Source organism: Amborella trichopoda, chromosome 11 (assembly GCF_054954075.1).
Source record: "Amborella trichopoda isolate Santa Cruz 75 chromosome 11, AtrichopodaSantaCruz75HAP2 v2.0, whole genome shotgun sequence".
Classification (NCBI taxonomy): Eukaryota; Viridiplantae; Streptophyta; class Magnoliopsida; order Amborellales; family Amborellaceae; genus Amborella; species Amborella trichopoda.
The window spans coordinates 41757859-41778269 of NC_142346.1; the positions used below are offsets into that span (position 1 = coordinate 41757859).

At 37.2% G+C, this 20411-nt stretch overlaps 3 protein-coding genes across 3 annotated transcripts; all 3 read right to left on the reverse strand.

Moving 5' to 3' along the window:
* Positions 1–1457: 1457 nt before the first annotated feature.
* LOC148779914 (uncharacterized) lies at positions 1458–2703 on the reverse strand. Its single transcript, XM_088852371.1, has one exon. It carries the CDS (start codon positions 2701–2703, stop codon positions 1564–1566), a length of 1140 nt encoding a protein of 379 aa, XP_088708497.1. The 3' UTR covers positions 1458–1563.
* Positions 1458–20094, reverse strand: LOC18424672 (uncharacterized). Its single transcript, XM_020661723.2, has 8 exons — positions 17010–20094; positions 14610–14915; positions 7851–8063; positions 3602–3682; positions 3411–3497; positions 3212–3307; positions 3036–3089; positions 1458–2952 (listed from the first exon to the last, which is right to left on the reverse strand). The coding sequence occupies exons 2-8, from the start codon at positions 14847–14849 to the stop codon at positions 2752–2754; spliced, it is 972 nt and encodes a 323-aa protein (XP_020517382.2). The 5' UTR covers positions 14850–14915; positions 17010–20094; the 3' UTR covers positions 1458–2751.
* Positions 16916–20017, reverse strand: LOC18424671 (disease resistance protein RPM1). The gene has a single exon (XM_006829260.4). It carries the CDS (start codon positions 20015–20017, stop codon positions 17264–17266), a length of 2754 nt encoding a protein of 917 aa, XP_006829323.1. The 3' UTR covers positions 16916–17263.
* Positions 20095–20411: the final 317 nt, after the last annotated feature.

Sequence of the window (20411 nt, forward strand, 5' to 3'; positions counted from 1 at the left end):
TCCACACAGTAAAACGACAATTCTCTACAGTAAAATGGTGATTTGAACTTCTAGATCACCAATCTGAACTGGTTTTTGGCATGTTCACTACTTTCTCCACACAATAAAATGGCATTTTGAAAATGCCGATTTTAAAATTTGGTGATCTGAATCAATAATCGCTAATTTCGCTCTAGAATTAATCATGACCCAACTAGTTTTGGAAAGGCATTAGTCCAAGCTAATTCTCTCTAAAACTTGATTTCATTGTTTTCTTTTTTCTCGATATTTATTTAAGGAAAATATTGGTGTAGGCCCATTAGCCTACAACTACATATAGGCCCAACAATTTAGAACGTACTGACGGACACGATCTCATTTCCTATTTGAGTTTTTTTTTTTGTACAAATCCAAATCATGTGAAATTTTAGACGTCTGTCCTTCTCATCAATGCATGCCTAATAAAAATATTAAAAAAATATTTCATAAAATATAAATTGATCAAAATACCCTTGTAATATTTTGGGGGTATTTTGGTCAATTTATTTTTCACGAAATAATTTTTTGATTTTTTATTGGATTCTAATATTTTTAAAGAACACATGTCCAAAATTTAAAACGATTTGGATATATATAAAAAAATTAAAATTCAAATATGAAATGCAATCGTGATCATTGGATCTGTCCAGATTCAATCTAGGCTCTTGGCCTATATGTACTTGTAGGCTAGTAAGCATATGCCAGTATTTTCTATTATTTAATATTTTCTTGAGTCCCTATAAATCTCCACCTTATAAACTTATATTTTATTTTTATATTTATTTTAAATTTTAAATATTTCTCTAGATAGTCGAAACAAACCGATTTAGATTGATCACCGATCTAGTTTACAAACATGGATTTGTGGGGTGGATGGTCCACCCACCTACGCAGTTTTGAAACACCCATTGTATAGATCACGTTTCTAAACTTTGTTATTATATTAGCAAATCCTACTCTTTTCTGCGAACTCCTAAAACTGCTTTTGACTTGGTTACGTTTAGAAAGGCAACCCAAATCATCTGAATCGTGCAACACAGGTCGAGATGGGGGTGTAACCTTATCTTCTGTGACTTGCAATCCTTCAGTCTTGAATTCTAAAATTTTCACATCTGTTCATTTTCGCAACTAAAGCCAAATTCTATGTTATCACTTTTCATCAATACTAATATGAAAGATTAATAAATGTAAATACAATTACTCAGATCTTAATATCGTTTTATTATGTTTATTTATTTATTTTATTCTTCCACGAAAAGTTATTTTATCACAAAAAAAACTTATATAGAGAAGTCACCAACATCAGTCTCGACACATCGACTAAAGTTGTTCTTCCCAGTGCTTGACGTTGGACATACTCGAGTTCTTGAAGATAGTGAATGTCCATGTCACATACTTATCAATCTTGAAAGAGGCAAAATAACCAAAAAATAAACATATTTTAAATATCATTTTATTATATTTTCTAAATTTCTTCAGAATTTCCCAAAAGAAGTTAATCTATCCAAAAAAAAAAAGTTAATGTGATCCGAAAAGTCACTAACATTAGTCTCCTCTACTCCAATTGTTCTTCACAGTGACTGACTTTTGACTTCGCTTTGAGTTATTGAAGTTAGTGAATAAGCATGCCATACACCTAAGAATCTTGAACAGAGTCAAAATAACTGAAGCAGCCTCGAAGGGAGAAGCTTCGGCCTTCAGCCTCTCAATTGAACTTTGAAGGCGGGTGGTGACAATGGTAACAGAATCTTGAATCCTTCTCAGCTCATCCAAGTCCATGCCTTCTGCTTGAAAGGTCTCAGCATTTTCAGAATCATCACGGACTGGTTCATTGGTCCCCACTTTATCAGAATAATCAGGATCTGGTTCATTGGCCCCTGCCTTTTCAGTATCATCAGGGTCTGGTTCATTCGTCCCTGCTTTATCGAAATCATCAGGATCTGGTTCACTGGTCCTTGCATTTTCAGAATCATCAAGGTCTGGTTCATTGATTACTGCCTTTTCAAAATCATCAGGTTCTGGTTCATTGATTTGTGTTTCTAAATGCTCTTTTGGATCAGGCTTGAAACCCTCAGAGATGTCCTGAGTATCATCTTGATCAGGTTCAATTGCCATGGCTTCACTTACACCAGTGTCATCAGGATCAGGTTCACTGGTTTTTAACTCATTTCCCAAAACCTTGCTGTTTGTTTCATCTGGATCAGGCTCCTCATGGATCTCATCATCATCAGGATCAGGTTCAGACACATGTTTCAAAATGCCCTTCTTTGTACTGAATTCATCAGGACCAGGTTCTTCTCTTTTCCTATGGTCACACAAATCATCAGGATCAGGTTCTTCTCTTTTCCTATGGTCACACAAATCATCAGGATCGGGTTCTTCTCTTCGCCTGTGGTCAATCAAATCATCAGGATCAGGTTCTTCTCTTTGCCTATGGTCACACAAATCATCAAGATCAGGTTCCTCGCTTATTTTATGGTCACAAAAACCATCAGGATCTGGCAATGATGTGTTCATATACTCCATGATGCTACTGTTTGGGAGGCAACAGTCATCAGGATCAGGATCAGGCTCCTCATGGCCAAGGGTCAGTTTTTTACTTTTCACCGAATCCCCATCATCAGGATCAGGCTCTCCCATATTCACAAAACCACTAGAATTCATATTGGAAGAGTCGATCTCCATAGCATCAGCCTGTTTCTTGGGTTCTTCGGAACCATTATCAGAGGAGTTCTATAATAATCGAATATAGGCAGCAGCCACTGAAGATTCTCGTACATGAATGCCTGGATTAAGACTTCTACCGCCAAGCTTTGGAGCATGATGAACTCTTTCTATCTGGGTTTCCCATTCATAATCATCTTTTGAACTGGTTCCACTCAAGGTATGTCTTTTAGATTTTGTCCAATCTAAAGTGACAGCTTCTTGATTCAGCTGTACACAAGGAATTAAAATATTAAGTAATGGTATTTAATCTAATTATAAATAGATTTAAACCTGAGAAGTCTCCTTGTTACCTGCTTATCAAGGGCATAGAAGTTCGTATCATGTTTAGAGTGTACCATGTGGGCCTAAAAACATAAAAAATAAAATAAAATCAGAAGACAAATATACTGACAAGTAGCACTTATGACACCAATTCAAGAAGATTAAAGATAACTATAGGAAGACATGTTCCAGGATCAAGCCTTACAAGCTCATGCAACAAAGTCTTCTTTATGCTCTCATATTTCCTGAATCCCTTGAGGTCATCTGTACGGAGCCGAAGTGAAATTTCCTCTCCATGATTCTGTAAAAAGATGGATTTTCATTCAAATAAAGAATGATAACCAGACCATTAGAATAATCAATCCAGTTCCTGAAGCTAAATTGAAATAGCTTGAGGGAGGCACCTTGTTAAATCCAAGAATACACTCAGGACTGACCCCAACATAGCCAACTGGAGCTAACTCTGTCATAATTCCTACCCGCCATTTATGCTAATTAACGAAAGAACACTAGTCAGAAAAATAAACATCCAAGACAGACTGTTAATGAAATAAATAGCGGATGACAAACTCAATGGATGAAATAGAATCAGCACCTTGTTCATGATAGCAACAATGCCCGGATCACTAGCAAGCATATGCATTCTTTGTAACACTTCAGTGGGTGGAGGACTCAACTGAAAGGAATTAACAATACAAATCCAATCATTCTCCATGATTAAATGAATCCATGCAGTAGAAGACAAACTGACTATGGTAGTTTCCTTCGCTGGATCTGCTACAATACAAACTTTTACATTGTAAAGCCTATGATAGTAGTATTCCTTTTAAATTAAGATCCATAAAACTGTAAATACCTAAATGTTCCAAATTTAAGAAATATGGTAATACCCAATTAGGCCTAGGGTTACATTTTATACCAAAGAAAACAAGGTATAGTTTTGCCTATAGTCCCCCCAATCGTGTATCGAGGTCACGATTCCGGTTTGGAATCACGATTCTGCATTTCCCAGGATGAATCGTGATTCTTAGAATATAAAAATCATGATTCCAAATTCCTCGAATCTCATTCCAAAAAACTTTTGGAATCCCGATCCCTAGAAGTTGGGAATGTAGATTCCATCTCACAAAATATGTGATCCATAGGTGCACAAGATTGGGATTCATATATGAGACCCTGATCCCATTTTTTAGGAATAGTGAATCATTTAGAAGCTAGATCCACAACATCAGAACCCGGGTTCATAGATGCACCAAACAATGTTTTGATCAACATGGAATCGAACTTCTAATAACATGGATTCAAGATTCAAATGCAAATTCTAGATTTATTGATAGCGATGTCTTTTTGTAGTTAAGTGTCCTCAACCAGAATCTTCAACTTGAGCCTTGCGGGTACGAATGGTAAGTACTTAACCACTTCATCACCCTCCTCACGAAATTAGAAATTCTTTCTCACTTTTGATAGACCATGATGTGTTGAAAGGGTTTTTCAAGCGATGAAGCACATGGCCCTCTAGCAGCTTGAGGTCCACATCATAGAGACTCATTTTTGGGTGAGAAGATGCATATCTTTCTTTCCACAACAAAAGATGCATGAAAAACACATACAACATATTGGTTTGGTTTCTCACTTCCGATAGACCCCGATGTTCAACGGTTTTTCAATAAAGCATCGAAGCATATGATGCTCTAAGAGCTTGAGGTCCACATGTCAAAGACTCTTTTCTAGTTAGAAAACACAGTTCCTTATTTCGTCCTTGAAATAAGCATGAGAAACACGTACGACATATTGTTTTCTTGCAGTTCTAGAAGCTCCTAGAAAGTAGATACATAAAGACATCAATCCAAATAATATAGGAGCCCTGGATAATCGTACTGACTATATGGAACCCGGAATTCAAGCTTATAAATAATATGAAACTCTAAATCTTGTCTCGTTAAAACTTTTGGCATGGTCCCTAGTGGATTGGTGTGTGATTCCTGAATGATAGGAATCTCGACTCCAAATCGATGGAACAGTGATTCAAACAGTATAGGAATCAAGATTCCTATTTTATCAGATCGTGATTCTGGATGGCATTAATCACAGTGGATTGATGCGTGACTCCAAAAAAGCAGGAAACTGATTCCAAATTGATGGAATGCCAATTCTATCAAGATAAGACACATGAATCCTATTTTACTAGATCACAAGGCATTTCCAACAACTATAGTTTTTCCATTCTATTGAGGTATTCAACAATGACCAAAAAAAATATCACAAAATCAAGAATCTTCAATTGTGAAGAATGGCATTTTCTTGCTGTCAGAAAAATTTGTTGCCTATAGTTTGGGGCATGTGGATATCCACTTATCGATCAAAAGGAAAAACAAGGCACATTGATATCCAGTTCATGCTCTTCTTCATAGCAGTCTGTGCCATTCATATCAAATTACTATTTTTTCACCCCAATAAGTATGACAAGGGGTTTCAGCCGGTACCCCACCCATTGTATTGTTTGAGAAATGTACAAAAGGGAACATACAACACTGAAATGTACGGGGCTCTCAAGATCTCCCAACATACAAGTCTCCTCACTTCATCACACAGAATTATATACTCAAAGCTCTCAGTGTGAGGGCCATAACTCCCATCTATTGTAAATGAGCTCAAGATATTCCCTTTTTTCCATTTTGGGTTTTTTTCTTCTTCCTTTTTTGTGTGTATGTGGGTGTGTGGGTGTGGGAGGAGGGGGAGATATGTATATGTCTGGTGTCGCGGTAGGGAGAGAGACCTTCCAAAGTTTGTCAAGGAAGTTGTTACGGAATTTCTTTTGGAACCAGTTTGCTATTAGGCTCTGGGTCTTAAGGCTTGTGTTAAACCTCCACAACATGGTATGCAGGTAATTAACAAAGGTGAAAGATGTGAACAAGTGGTCATAGCTCTTCCTTTCTGATTTGCACGAGTAGCATGCGTTTTCCAATGGGGGTCCCCATCCTTAAAGTCTATCATTTGTGAGCGTCCTCATTTGGTATGCCAATGAAGTAAACCAGGAAACATTAGGGTGGATCAAGTGAGCATCCTCATTTGGTATGCCAACCAAGTAAACCAGGAAACATTAGGGTGGATCAAGCTTTTCCATATTGCTGTTAGGACATCATTGCTGCTCCTGTGTTCGTCAATCACCTCATAGACACTTTCAAGGGAGAAGCATCCATATTAAGAGGGAAACTGGCTGATATCTTTCATCCCATCATTGTACTCTACTCAATGGAGTGCTTTTTTATGTTTGATATCCTGCAATATATGCCTTTTCCCATGAATCTCTCCTTATGTCCTAGAATCCCACAATTGGCATCTCCTAATGTAACTCTTAGTAATTAGTGTCACACACAATATCTTCTCAGCTCACCAGCTTCCATCCCAGCATGACAAACAGGCCTGGTTGATTTCCTTGATTCTTTTGATACCAAGCCCACCTTCATGCTTCGGTTTACAAATGAGTTCCAATTGACAAGGCTTGGATGTTTTTGGTTAAGTTGGTTGCCCCAATGGAAGTCCCTTTGGAGTTTTTTGAGAGCATTGGTTGTGATGGAGGGGCATTTGTATATAGAACACCGGTGATGTACAATTAGGTTGACGTGTGATTTTATGAGGGCTTGTCTTCCTTGGTGTTGAAGGGTTTCAATTTTTCATCCTTTGTACCTAGGCACAAATTTGTCTATAAAGTTTTCGCAAAGTCAGAAGGTGAGTTTCCCTTCGAATAGTTGTAAACCAAGGTAAGTTGGGGGTAGCACCGAGCATTGCAGTTCCAAAAGGGTGGTTTTAAGGGACTGGTAGGTTCATGGGTTACTTTTGCCAAAAGCAAGAAGGTCACCTGCATAGACTGAGTGGAAAGGGGTGGATGTGACCCTCGGAATCTTAGGTGGTAGAAATTTCCCCCCTCTTGCCTCCTTGCCAATGATCTTGCTAAAGCCTTCTATGGCTAGAACAAAGAGATAAGGGAGAGCAAGTCGCTGTGTCTTAACCCATTTTCTTCTTTAAAGTAACCAAAGGGTGGTCTCATTTAGGACAATGGAATACCTAGGGTAAGAGTTGAACAATTTCATCCAATTGATAAAGGTTTCCCTGTAACCATATCTTTTAAGTTCACATAAGAGGAAGTCCTCATTATCCTTGTCAAAAGCCTTATGATTGTAAGGCAGAAGGGGCTTTTTCTACTGTTAGTGATAAATGGATGAGTTCATGGGCAATTACAGCTTGCATAAAGATGTGCCGCCCTTAAAGGAAAGTTCTTTGGTTTGATCTGAGGGGAAAACAAAGACTCAAGTCAGATTACTACTGACATAAACATTACAAGGGAAAATTTCCATCCTATCATGCAAGTGATAGGCAATTTTCATAGAAATGTACATAGTTTATTTACTGGAATAAACTGCATAGGGAAAAACCCATGCAGCTATTCAGTCAACTTAATTCCTATGATAACAGAACCCATGAAATGGCGAGGACACAAATTTCCCAACCTATCATTGAGGAGAAGAAAAAGATAAAGAATCATATTTACCATGTCCATCCCAAAATGGTCTAGCCCTTACTATTCCAATGATAATGAGGAAGGCTAGCAATCTTGGTTGCATTATTTTATTTCTTTGTTCTTATTGAAAGTGGGATCTTTTTGGCTATTAAAGCAATATGCCTTATCCATAAGGAAATCTTTTGGCTCTGCTTGGAATCACATGTTTTCTTAAGTATCTGAATATCTGTAAGGGGTCTTAACTGTAATATATTATGGCTATCTTTACAAAGTAGGCTACTATTCTTTCGATTGATTTTCTAGAAAGATTAAGCAATACACAAACCTGAATTCCTGGAATGCTGAGTGTGCAAAAATCACAAAAGATATAAGGTCCTTGTGGAAGTCTCAATGAAGATTGGGGCCTCCCAAATGTGCGTTGCCTTAATCTCTTTTCCTCTTCATCAAATCCAGCGATCGTTAGATCTGGTTTAGAACTATCATGGGAAACCTCTTCAATTTCATCTGAAAACACTCCCATCATCCGAATAGATTTCCACTGCCGTAACAAAAATAATACAAGAATAAACACAAAGAACGGTTCCATTAATCACCTGCCTACATACTTCCCAATTGAGTACGCATAGAATGTTGTATTAATGGAATTACACATATACCCATTTTCTTGATGAGGGAAAAGGAATTACATAAACATATAAATGGAATTAGAAAACAATGTTCTACGTAAAACAATTATCTTTGACAACATAATCAGCAGTAAACAATCAAATATTCCACAAATCCATTGAGACCACATAAATTAAACAACTTTATCCAACTTTGTAATAAACTCACAAATAAGTCAGTCAGTGCCACTCAAGTTAAATTGCCAAGAAGTGTCTAAAACTATTAGACGCTTGAAACATAAGGCAAATCTACGAGTGATGGATAAATCTACTAAGGAACAATGTAAATACTACTCTAATTTCAAACACTGCAAATAATTTGAACCACAGAATATATATGTTATGTAACTTTGAAAGAGGAAAAAAGAAATACTCAAAGTAAATGGAAAAGAAGTAAACATTATCTAAGGCCCAAGCGATCTGACTACTTTCTTTGAGCGTCCAGACTTTATTACAACTTTTCAGTATTTAAGCTACACCAAAAACATCAAATTGAAAAGAACCATTTAGAGCAAAAATTTAAGATAAATTCCTCTGCAGATATTTGTTTCCTCAAAAAATAAGTCTCTTCTTGTAGTTTAAAGCAATGGAAGCCAATGATTCTGGGAGGAATGGATAGTTTGGAATTTGGTAGCGTGAGAACAAAAGATGTGTGAACACAAGAGCTTATTTATTAGAAAGTTGTTCCTTAAACTACAGTTATGTGAGTAAATATGCTTACATGTACAAATGGCCACAACAAAGAGACTAAACCACCCCTCATTACCAAAATAACCTTTTAATGTGATAAATGGAAATAGAACTAGATATCTCTTAATAGCCCTGATGTAGATCAAGAATGGGTTGATTCAAAAATTTATTATTGTTTTTATTTTTATTTTATTTTTAGAGTTATGGGTGCATTTTTATTTTTATGTTATTAGGGTCAATGGTTAGAAATAGGATTTTTAGGTTAGTTTGATAAAGTATGTTAACAAGTTTAAAAAAAAAAAAAAAAACAAAGATAATAAGAGTCAATGTTTTTTAGGAAATGTGAGTATTTTTTAAAAAGTTGTTTGAAAGGCTCGTAAGTTACATTTTTTAGAAAGCTTTTCTCTATCACAGTACAGATTGAGGTTGTTCTCCCACTTCTTACCATCTAGATCTTCCTCTAGGATTTCCTTGAAAAAATATGTCAGATCATTATCTTAAAATCATTAATAGTTTGGTTCGGATAAGAGTAATCCCTTTTAAGGATTACTCTAGCGTATGATAGCACTTCCATTTCCATAAAAGGATAACTTAATGAATACTTGGGAGTAGATTACGTAGGTGCTAAGGGAGATCCTATTATGATGGTGGGCTTGTTACTATTTTTACGGGATAGAGTGATTTCCTAGTTTTATGGGATTTTGTAGAGAATATCTTACCTAGGAGAGAGAGAATATTTTCTAGATTGATGGATCTAGAAGGAGAGAAAGTAGGTGTTTAAAGATGGAAAGGAGGGAGTCACGTGAAGTTCAAAAAAATATAGGGAAAATTACGAAAACCCCCAATACTACACTTTCTATGCAACTTACCCACAACCTAATTTTTTCCCTCACTTTTTTCCCCAAAATATACTTTCTATGCATATACCCCCAACTAAAAAATAAATAAATAAATGCCTAAAGTACCCTCTCTTACTTTTACTTTACCCATGCCTCTCTCTCCTCTATCCCACCAAAATAAGGCTCCGACACTGTGTAAGTGCGGTCCGGCAATGGATCAAGCACTCCGGCACTGTGTAAGTGCGGTCTGACAGTGAAACACTCTAGAGTTACAGGGCTCCGACACTATGTAATTGTGGTCCGGCTGTGGAATACTCTGTAAGCACAACACTCCGACACTGTGCAAGTGCGGTCCGGCAACTCTGGAGTCATAAGGCTCCAGCACTTTGTAAGTACGGTCCGGCAGTAAATGTTCTGAAGTCACAGGGCTCCGGCAGTTGCAAAGGGCGGTCCAGCAGTAGAACTTCTGAAGTCACTGGGCTCTGACAATTGCAAAGGGCGGTCCAGCAGTACTTAGTTTCGGTCTGGTAGGTGTCTTAGGGCGGTCTGGCAAAAGTTTATGGAATATTGGATCCGGCAATGCAATGGCACGCTCCGGCAATGCGCAACTGGGGTCCAAAAGTCAACGTCAAATATGGCCAAATTGATTTTTATGTACAGGAAGAGCATTTCCGTCTAAAAAAATGAACTTTTTCCCTTGGGGGGATATTTGCATAGAAAGTTTGTTTTGGATAAAAAAGGACGAGAAAAAGTTTAGTTGGGGGTAAGTTGCATAGAAAGTGTAGTCATGGAGGTTTTTTGTAATTTTCCCAAAAATATATACATCAGGAGATTTTGCGTAATTTTGAGAGAGAGGATATTCTTTTTATTTTATTTCTGATGGCTTGTATTAAAAGGGGGCTAATGCCCATGAGAAACATTATGTTAGAGTGTAATTATTTTATGAAAAGAAACTAGAGCTTCCACTTCTCTTGTTTTACTTGTTGGTTTGATTTTCACTGCATCAAGCCCCTTCATAGAAAAAACTGAAAAGTTTGTTTCCCTAATAACTGTGTCTACGGTCAAGGATTTAGTGAAAAAGTCAGTTTTTTATACTAGTATAGGTAACATAGAGGCAAACTGATGATCCCTGCATGCATTCCCTATGATAAATCACCTTCTACATCAGAATGCTTGGACCTGTCATGAAATACTGAATTGAACAAACTTTGTGGAGCACTATATCTTCATGGAAAGGTAAGCATTCCTATCTCGACACCAGAATTACTAAAACAAGCTCTAAGGCAAACTGTTTCATCTCAAGTAATGAACAGATTATAATCATCTTTAGCATTTAACAAGGATACAGCGCCATGCTTCTTGTGGCACCATGGATTAAAAGGAAGACTAAAGAAGATGCTATAGTCAGTAGTAGATTGACTAATCCCTCGAAAACCGGCTCAATCAAATTCGGCATATGTATTAGTTGGAAATCAGATAAGATAGCATAGGCAAAACATTAATGTTTTTAGACACAGTATACTGAATATTCCAAAGCATAACAGCGAGAGGCAATCTCTCAGGGGACAGTACAAAGCCACCGAAAAAACTAACAGATGCAAAGTCAGGTAAGGTTCAACGTCTGAAATAAGAAGTCTACCAGCTCCACAATCAAATACCTGGCATCAAGTTCAAGTGGAACTCCAGTGGTTGTAGAGTTTGACAAATGATCTCGAGATATGATGTCTATAAATACTTGTGTTGAATAGTTAATGTGACTCTCTATAAAGTAAGATAAATGCCCCATATGTTTCAAAAAAAAAAGTGTTTGAAGTATTTTACTTTTAATATGAGAAATAATGGTCAGGTCATTCCAGTTAATCATTACGCTATGTACAAAGATCAGAGAACAAGAATCTGATATTTGGAATGCTTCACATAAAAAGAAGTCAACACAATGCACTTAAACCACACTTCAATAGGCGATAAGATGTGGAAAATTAGACTTAGGTGGGCTGGTCATGTGCATTGTAGACCTAATACAACACAGGTTAGAAGGTGTGTGCGATTTGGTTCAAGTGGAAGACTCTAAAAGGGCAAGGGAAAGACTCAAAAAGACATGGATAGAAGTAATGAGAAAAGATATGGTGACTTTTGGTCTTACTAAGGGTATGACCCTTGATAGAGAAGAATGGAGGAACATGATCACCTTGGGAATTGTTTGAAACTATATGTAGCCTTCTTTTACTGGCAAAGAGGACTCTGACATATAACTAGGGCTTGCCAATGGATCCTTATACATATGAATGCATTGTTATGCTCACATGGTATCCCATCATCGTTTCATAGCTACTAGTAACAATACCTGAGCACTTGAAAGTTTGGAAATATGAAATAATGTTTCCTATTAATCAATCCGATATTTCAACACAGACCCTCCATAACCAGTTTTGCATTATATCCATAAAGGATGACAAGCTAGTATAGTAATGTACAGTTCTAATGGATGGGAACATATGGGAATTTCTATGTAAAAAAAAAAAAAAAGTCTCCAGTATTAGTTGCTCAAGTGCATGGAACTCTTTACAAATTGCTCTTGCCAATGAGCACCATTAATAGCTTTTTCATACCTAGTACAATCCTAAATTGGTATTTAGATCAAGTGTAAATGAAAGCAAAGGTCAGCAATCTTGCTCTGGGCCTCAAAGACTAGACAAACCTGAGGAAACCATCATAGGGTATCTATTAAACACGATTGGCCAAGTAATGATCACGGAGGTTGACCAAGTAAGAATGACCATGCCATTTGACAAGTTGTCTGGCCACACGACTGAATCGAATAAAGATTAAACAAGTTGTGGGCCAACTTGCCAAGCTAGTTCCATGCATGCAAGAAATGCCCTATTACAAGTTTCAAGAATCTGTGGTGATAAGATCCAAAGTATTATGAATAATATACAGGATTACTTTCATAGGTTCCCAAAATTAATCACAAATGAAACAACTTCATATCCTTGTCATTCCTTGGGAACACAGAGAATCAATGAAAGCAATGAAATTACATAAAACAGTGCTTGACATAGTAAACGCATAAGACCTTGTTTGCGAGCGGAGAAAAATGAGTTGGCTCCACTAGTTGCAATTTGATGTACACTCATTGAAGTTTGGCCAATGATATGTTCCTCACTTATAAAGCCAAATAAATGAAAGAAATCCACACAAGAGAGACAATGTCAGGGTAAAAAGGTCGAGCACCTGCTGAGAACTATATATGGATAGGCAGTAAAGATGCAATATAAGATGATGCAATGTAGAGAAGGTTGTTCACGTAGATGAGTACATAGTTAAAAAAACAAAACATTATTCATAGATAGATGGATAGATAATAGGGAATATTACAAAACAAACCCCAAAATACACTATCTATACAACTTACCCCCATCCAAACCTTTTCTCTTACTTTTTTCCCCACAATAAACTTTCTATGCAAAAACCCCCCCAAGGTAAAAAGTTCCTTTTTTAGACGGAAATACCCTTCCCATACAAAAAAATCAATTTGGCGAGATTTGACGTCTCACAAGTTCTACTACAGTAGCACCCTTTGCCACTGCTGGAGCCCTACCGCCGAAGCACCCTTTGCTACTTCCGGAGCGTTGTGTCTCACCAGTTCTACTGTCGGAGCACCCTTTGCAACTGCCGAAGTGCTACTGCCGGAACGCCCTTTCCTACTGCCGGAGAGCCTTTTGCTACTACGGGAGCGCTATGTCCCGCAAGTACTACTGTCGGAGCGCCCTTTGCAACTGCCGGAGCACTACAGCCGGAGCGCCCTTTGCTACTACTGGAGCATTGTGTCTCACAGGTTCTACTGCCGAAGAGAGAGAGGCATGTGGAATAGTGTTAAGGGTAGTTTAGTCTTTTTTTTATTTTTTTTGGGTTGGGAGGGTTATTTGCATAGAAAGTTTGTTGTAGGAAAAAAACTGAGAGAAAAGGTTAGGTTGGGGGTAAGTTGCATAAATTGTTCAGTCTTGGGGTTTTTTTGTAATTTTCCCTAGATACTAGCGTTCAGCTTTACAGCCTGGATACAGCTCCATAAAGAACTGGCCACTCCATCACCACAAAGATGGAATACTGAATGATTGTGTAGAAGAGAAAAAGTTAATGAGAGAGGAATTAGTCCGTGCCAACATAATATGAAGTCCCTATGGTTGTACCACTAGTGACCAGAATGAGAGAGAACAGATATGAGGGACTAACTTAATCCAAAGGACTAGAAGCCATTTCATACAAGCAACAAGCTGGGACATGAAAAAAACAAGAAGGTGGGCCACAGCATCCATACATGATCAGCTTAGATGGCACCTCAGATGTCCTGTGTAAACTGAAGTAAAAACATATTTCTTACAACAAATATGCCACAAAAACGTGCATTTAGAGAAAGTACAGGACAACCACAAATCAAATGCGGAACATCAAGCCTTCCAAGGTTAAATCCCATCTAGAATTGGTGAGACCAATAGATAACGATCATTATGACAAAGGGAAGCCACAATAGACAGTAATGAAGACAGTTAAGAAACATCCTTGCAATATTCAGAAAACATGCATAAAGATGACTCCACATTTAAACTCCTGGTTTTGTACCCAAATAACAATCTAATTGCTAAAACAGCTGGAAAAAAACAATAAGGAAAGAGCTTGATAAATATAAAACCATCATACAACACATTACATTCTACAAACAAATAATTGCAACTTAAACAAGCTATATGCAATTGAAACGAACTCAATAACTCCAATAATAGCATGATTAAAAATGAAAGAAATAAGGCAAAGACAAGAAGTAGAGTTGTTCATCAGGTTTACTAGAAGAAAATGGATATATTATCACTGAATCACAAATAAAGTCTTTACCTTGAGAACAGCAGTTTCTTGCAAGCTTAATTTTGAGTGCTCATGTGAGAATGGTAAAAGTAATTTGGAGCTATTATTTGTAGAGCGTGGAACAAGTAACCACATTGTTTCAGGTTTCACATTCGTCACTGTCTGCAGCTTCTGACCAAGCTCTTCAACAGTAGAGCCTGAATTAGTCTCTACAGTGATTTGCTTTCCCTTCCAAATAACAGTGACACTCTTTATATCCTCTTCCTCCATAATATTACTGAGAAAACTGAAAATAAAGCTCAGTATACACCGTGAAGATGTTGAACAACTGTCTTCCTGCAAGGGTATTAGAATAAGCAACAGGAATAATCAAACTAATATCCATGGCTACAATATATAAATTCACGATCCTAGGTAGAAAGAAAGTATATGGTTCCTCAATGAAGCAAAAATAAACTTTGCAACAGAAATAACGTATAAAAATACCTCAACCATATGTTCATAAATTTTCCTTGTGCCAAAACGAAATAATACTTTTAATACTAAAATTACTCATTTACAAAATAGTATCAAAGAAACAGGCAAAAAGAATAGAACCATCAAACAATTCATTAAATCAAGTGCATATGTCAGCAAAACAAAAACAGCTACAACTTGCACATAAGAGTAAACTTCTCATAACAAATTTACTTTATGCCTTCACTCTTTGAATTAAGAAAATAGATGAGTCCTTGTTACACATGAAGATTTTACATGAGAACGAAGATTGATCATTCTAGATGACTAAATACCCACAACAATATGACATCTCACAAAAATGTAGGACAGATCACTCTTTTGAAAAGAGCATTGACTTATAGCATTTGCTAAATGCTAAGCTAGAGATCTAAAACCATTTCCTCAACAAAAACAGTTCAGGAATCTCTCCTCTAAAGAGGCTTCTCACCACAAGCGAAAACCCAAAAATTTCACATGAATTGATTGATTTGGTCAATGGATAGTGTATCAATTTGCAGTGGTTACCAAATCCTAATCTACCCATACTTTAACTCTAGATCAATCAAAGAAGCTTCCAAATCAATCTAGAAGATAAAATCTATGGGTTCTAATCCATATATTAGAAATTCATGGGTTCTGGTCAAAGAATTTTTATTTTTATTTGTGAATTTTCTGATCAAAGAATATTAATTATTAGAAATTTTAACACCAAAAAAATTAAATTCATCACTGATTTTCCCAGCAAGTATTCAACCACAATTTGAAGCCCAAACTCTGGATTATTCTTTTTTGGGGGGAAGTGCCCTAATGTCTAGATTCTGAAACAACCATAGAGATAAGGGTGCATATCTTTGAAGATATCTTCAATTCAAGCTTTGGATCACCCCAAATACACATTTGGGTTAAAAATTACATCATTTCAAAGCTGATTCTGTCATTCAGAGCATTGTTGGAAAAACTGGGTGATCTAACCGCTAACATCCCGATTAGATCAAAACAAGCAACTGGTGATCGACAGGTATTTAAAAAAAAATGTATATAAATTTCTAAAAATAAGGAATTTGGTTTGTAATGCATTTTTTAATATTCTTTACATTATGGTAAAAATTGGTTAGGTCATTAATACTCACTTTAATTCAAAAATCGATTCGTTAAAATCCATTTTTACATTAATTTTCAACTTCATTTGAATGTGTTTTGTTTTAAACATTTTTTATATGCTTTTTATATTTTAGTAGATTTTTTTTTTGTCTTTTTTTTATTTTTTTCAACACTTTTTTTATTTATATTAAGCATTTTTTATTTTTCTAAAATATCTCCACTTCAGTGATAAATTTGGATCAAAGTGGCAAACAGCATTTTGGATAATAAAAGGATATGTATAGTAATGGATATTTAAGAGGAGATGCATGTAAACTTCTACAGATATAACCATGATCCTATCAAGATTCTCATTCAAATAGAGTGTACCCAAAATCTATGATTTAAATCTTCCAACAATTTACATCAAGAATTTAAATGTTTTCCAATATTTTTTCTAAGATCTATAAACCTAGGTTGCAGGGGTAGGTCATTTGGCTGAAGCCACTCATCTAAATTGCCAAAATATCCCCTAACAACCTAGTGATTTAGTACTACTAATATCATAAAAATAATTACATCCCTACAACCCCGAATTGGTAAATACAAACTCGCCATGGCTCCATGCCGAGACTAAGTTACTCAGCTGAGTCCAAGTGGACTTCACAAGGTCTTCTTTTTTTTTCTTTTTTGAACGGCAAGTAAATTTCGCTGAGATAATTAAGAGGTACAAGGGTAAACAAAATGTGAAAGTAAAAGGAGAGAAAAGACGGAAAATTTCCATTAAAATGATACAAAAAAAAGGAAGAACAAAGGAAATAGGTGAGACAGGACGAAAGAGAGCAAGAGTACATAAAGCTAGGACAACGTTGCCTCTTTGGCTAATCGATCAGCATCTCCATTGCGCTCTCTGTTTACATGCCTGAATATTACTTCTCTACTCTGTAAGGCTTGTGTGATCTCATCCATGATAGAAGTCCAAGACCAAGGTATATGTTCTTGGGAGATGCACCATGCAATGACGTTCTCCAGGTCCTCAAACACACTGATATAGAGAAACCAATATGCATCCAGGTTTTGTGCATGTTTTTCCAAATGCCCAAGAATCACTCTAGGTACTTTGAGACCAACTCCCCATCAATCAAATAAAATATTTCAATGACAGGGATGTGTTGAATTTTGTAATTGTCTTCCCCACCATCAGATCTCAGCCTGGCTACGAACTCCTCTGGCATATTTCCGAGAAAGAAATATTGAATTGAAGTCAGAAATTTAAAGCTTTCATCCAACATCTTCAACTTCTTGCATCCAATGACATACATGGACTTGAGATTTGGCATGCTTCCCTCTTTCATTCCTCCCCACCACTGTAATTCTTCCAAGTTATGAAATATGAGAAACTTGAGCTTGGGAAATCCTCCTATTCCATCAGCCCCCATGGTCTTCCCATTATATGCTTTTGAAAGAACTAGAACTGCCAAATTGGGAAGTGATTGTAGAGCACTAAGTGGATCTTCCACTAATGCTGAAGAAATTAGGCATAACTCTGTGAGGCTAGAAAGACAGCATAACCAGTTTGGTAGCTTTTCCAAAACCACATCAGTGAGCAGTTGGGTTAGATGCGGCGGCAAAGAAGGCAATGAATCAATGAACATGGGTTCGTGTTGATCTACAGATAGTAGTACCAAGGTCTGAAGGCGCTGCATTTTTTGAATGCTGGCCCATAACTTCTTCCCATCCTCCCTTCTCACTAGTTGGACATGTAGTCTCTCAAGCTGAACCAAATCTGCCAACTCTTTAACAAGAGCACTGTCAACTCTGATGTATTTTAATGCATGAAGGCTTGTTTTGCCCCTGATACAAACATTAGTTGGAACAAATTGATCATAAAGGAGGTTTGTGTCAGATTCAAACAATTCAGTCATGAATTCCTTTGTGGAAAACTGCCTACGACTTACAAGCAGATGGTTCAGATTTTGCAGGCTCGAGATTGAAGAGGGCAATGACTCCAAATTGCTTCCCATGACATCCAACGTCTCTAGTCTATGAAGCTTTTTCAGTGACTTAGGGAGCTCTTGTATCCCTGTATTCCTCAATCCTAAAAACCTTAGAGGAATTAATTTCCCAATTTCATTAGGTAGTTTAGGAATATGAACACCTCCCATGTCCAAGACTCTTAAAAATCTAAATTTGGGTAGAAAAGAGGATAGAGGATAGGGCAATTTTTCCATACCAAACATGAGTAGGGTGCGAAGGCGCGACTTTTGTATCTGAGTCATGAAGCTATCATGGAACTCATGGATTGAGGTGCGCCGAGTCTTATCATCTAATTTGGTCTCCACACCAGTTATAACTGCCCCAAAATTCTCATTCTCAGAAATGGAGAGAGCAAGTTTTCTCACTACATCATGGACCCGGCACACCTGCCCATTGAAGCGAGTACCCACTACTTGAATCAAGTTCCTAACAATTAACTCCTTAAGATATGCCATTGCTACCTCCTCCCTGGTTAATCCGTGATGAGTTACTACAAATCCTTCTGCAACCCATAACCTGATTAATGTGTTTTGTTTGATCTCATAACCATCTGGTAACAAACAGCAATATAAGAAACAATATTTGAGTAGAGGTGGCATATCATTATAAATCATCGATAAGATCCCTCTCACTCTTCTGAACAAGGAATTGTTAGCCAACTCCCAGTTGATACTCTTTAGCACTTTGTTCCACTCAGCCACTGCCATCGCTCTCTTGGATATCATGCCCCCAATAGCCACGATTGCCAGTGGTAGACCCTCGCAGTTATTCACAATAAGTTTTCCCACCTCTTCCAATTCTTGAGTGAAATTCTTTAGATCGTTTTGCCGAATCGCCGTGTTACAAAATAGGGTCCAAGCCTCCTCATCTGCCAAGGGTTGAAGGTTATGCACATGGCTCTCTATTTGTGTCAAAGAAGCTACATCCCTCAACCGAGTTGTGAAGACAATCCGACTTCCATGTTCACAATTTGGTAGAGAAATTCTTACACCATTCCAAACATCTTCACTCCATACATCATCCAACACAACAAGATACCTCTTCTCTTGCAAGTACAGATTAAGGTATCGATGAAGCTGCCTCTCGTCCATTGCCTCAACGGTGATAGGAATTGCTTCTTTTTCATCTTCATAAAAGCCATTTATTATAGCTGTTAGAAGTGCTTCTAATGTAAAGGACTGTGATACACTCACCCATGAACGGCAATCGAAGTGCATCTTAATCTCTTCCATGTTATAAACTTTCTTAGCAAGAGTAGTCTTCCCTATCCCACCCATCCCTACAACCGAAACTGCCTCAAGTTTTGAACTTCCATTTAGCAGCCATCCCACCAAAATCTCCACATCACTTTCGATACCTACAATACAGGCTTCCTCAAAGTAAGGATAAGCTGCAACTGGATCTTGATTTTCTAAACCTGAAGTATCCAGAGTTTTATCATCTTCTTTCCTTTGAATGTCAAAAGTCCTTCTCCTATCTGTAATGGCACGAATACGTGCCTTAATGCCTTGTATCTCGGTTCCAACTCGATGGAGAATTATGAGCTTCTTCAGCGAAAATCGGTGTTGCGGCTCCATCTTGATGACAAATTCATCAAGGATATCCTCAACATCATAGACGACATCTCTTACTTGCTCCACCCAAATTCTTATGAGGGGTTCTTTAGTTTTCCTTCTACCTGCATCCTCCAAGAATGCACGCATGGTGCTTAGCTCATCCCTAAGCCAAACGATGTCCTTGTGCACGCCAGAGAGGAGCCTTGCTTCTTGGGTTATAAGTGAATCCAATTTCTCCAAGAAGAATGTCACTGCAGCATCTGCCATCTCTAATCCTCTCGAGAATGGTTATGGTTAAAAGACCTAGGCTTACAAGGCACTTCTATTGCTATTACTAAGATATTGAGTAGGCCTAGGGAAGATGAAACTAAGGAAATTGATTGAAATTGAAAATTGCTAAGACCATGTAACTACATACAAATTGCAAATGGTGGCCAAAACATCATAAAATAGATACTGGTATCCTAATTCCACACATGTTTGGGTGACTTTGGACGGCAGTCCTAGCGATATTTCCCTCAGTATAATTTTAGACTGTGGGACATAATTTTAATTGCTTAGCTTCTATTTGGGGTTGTTTTCAACACAAGCAGGTTTCAAAAAGGGATGAAGACATGAAAATGCTCCTGCTAAAAAGAGCCATAATTCATGTTTAGTGGTC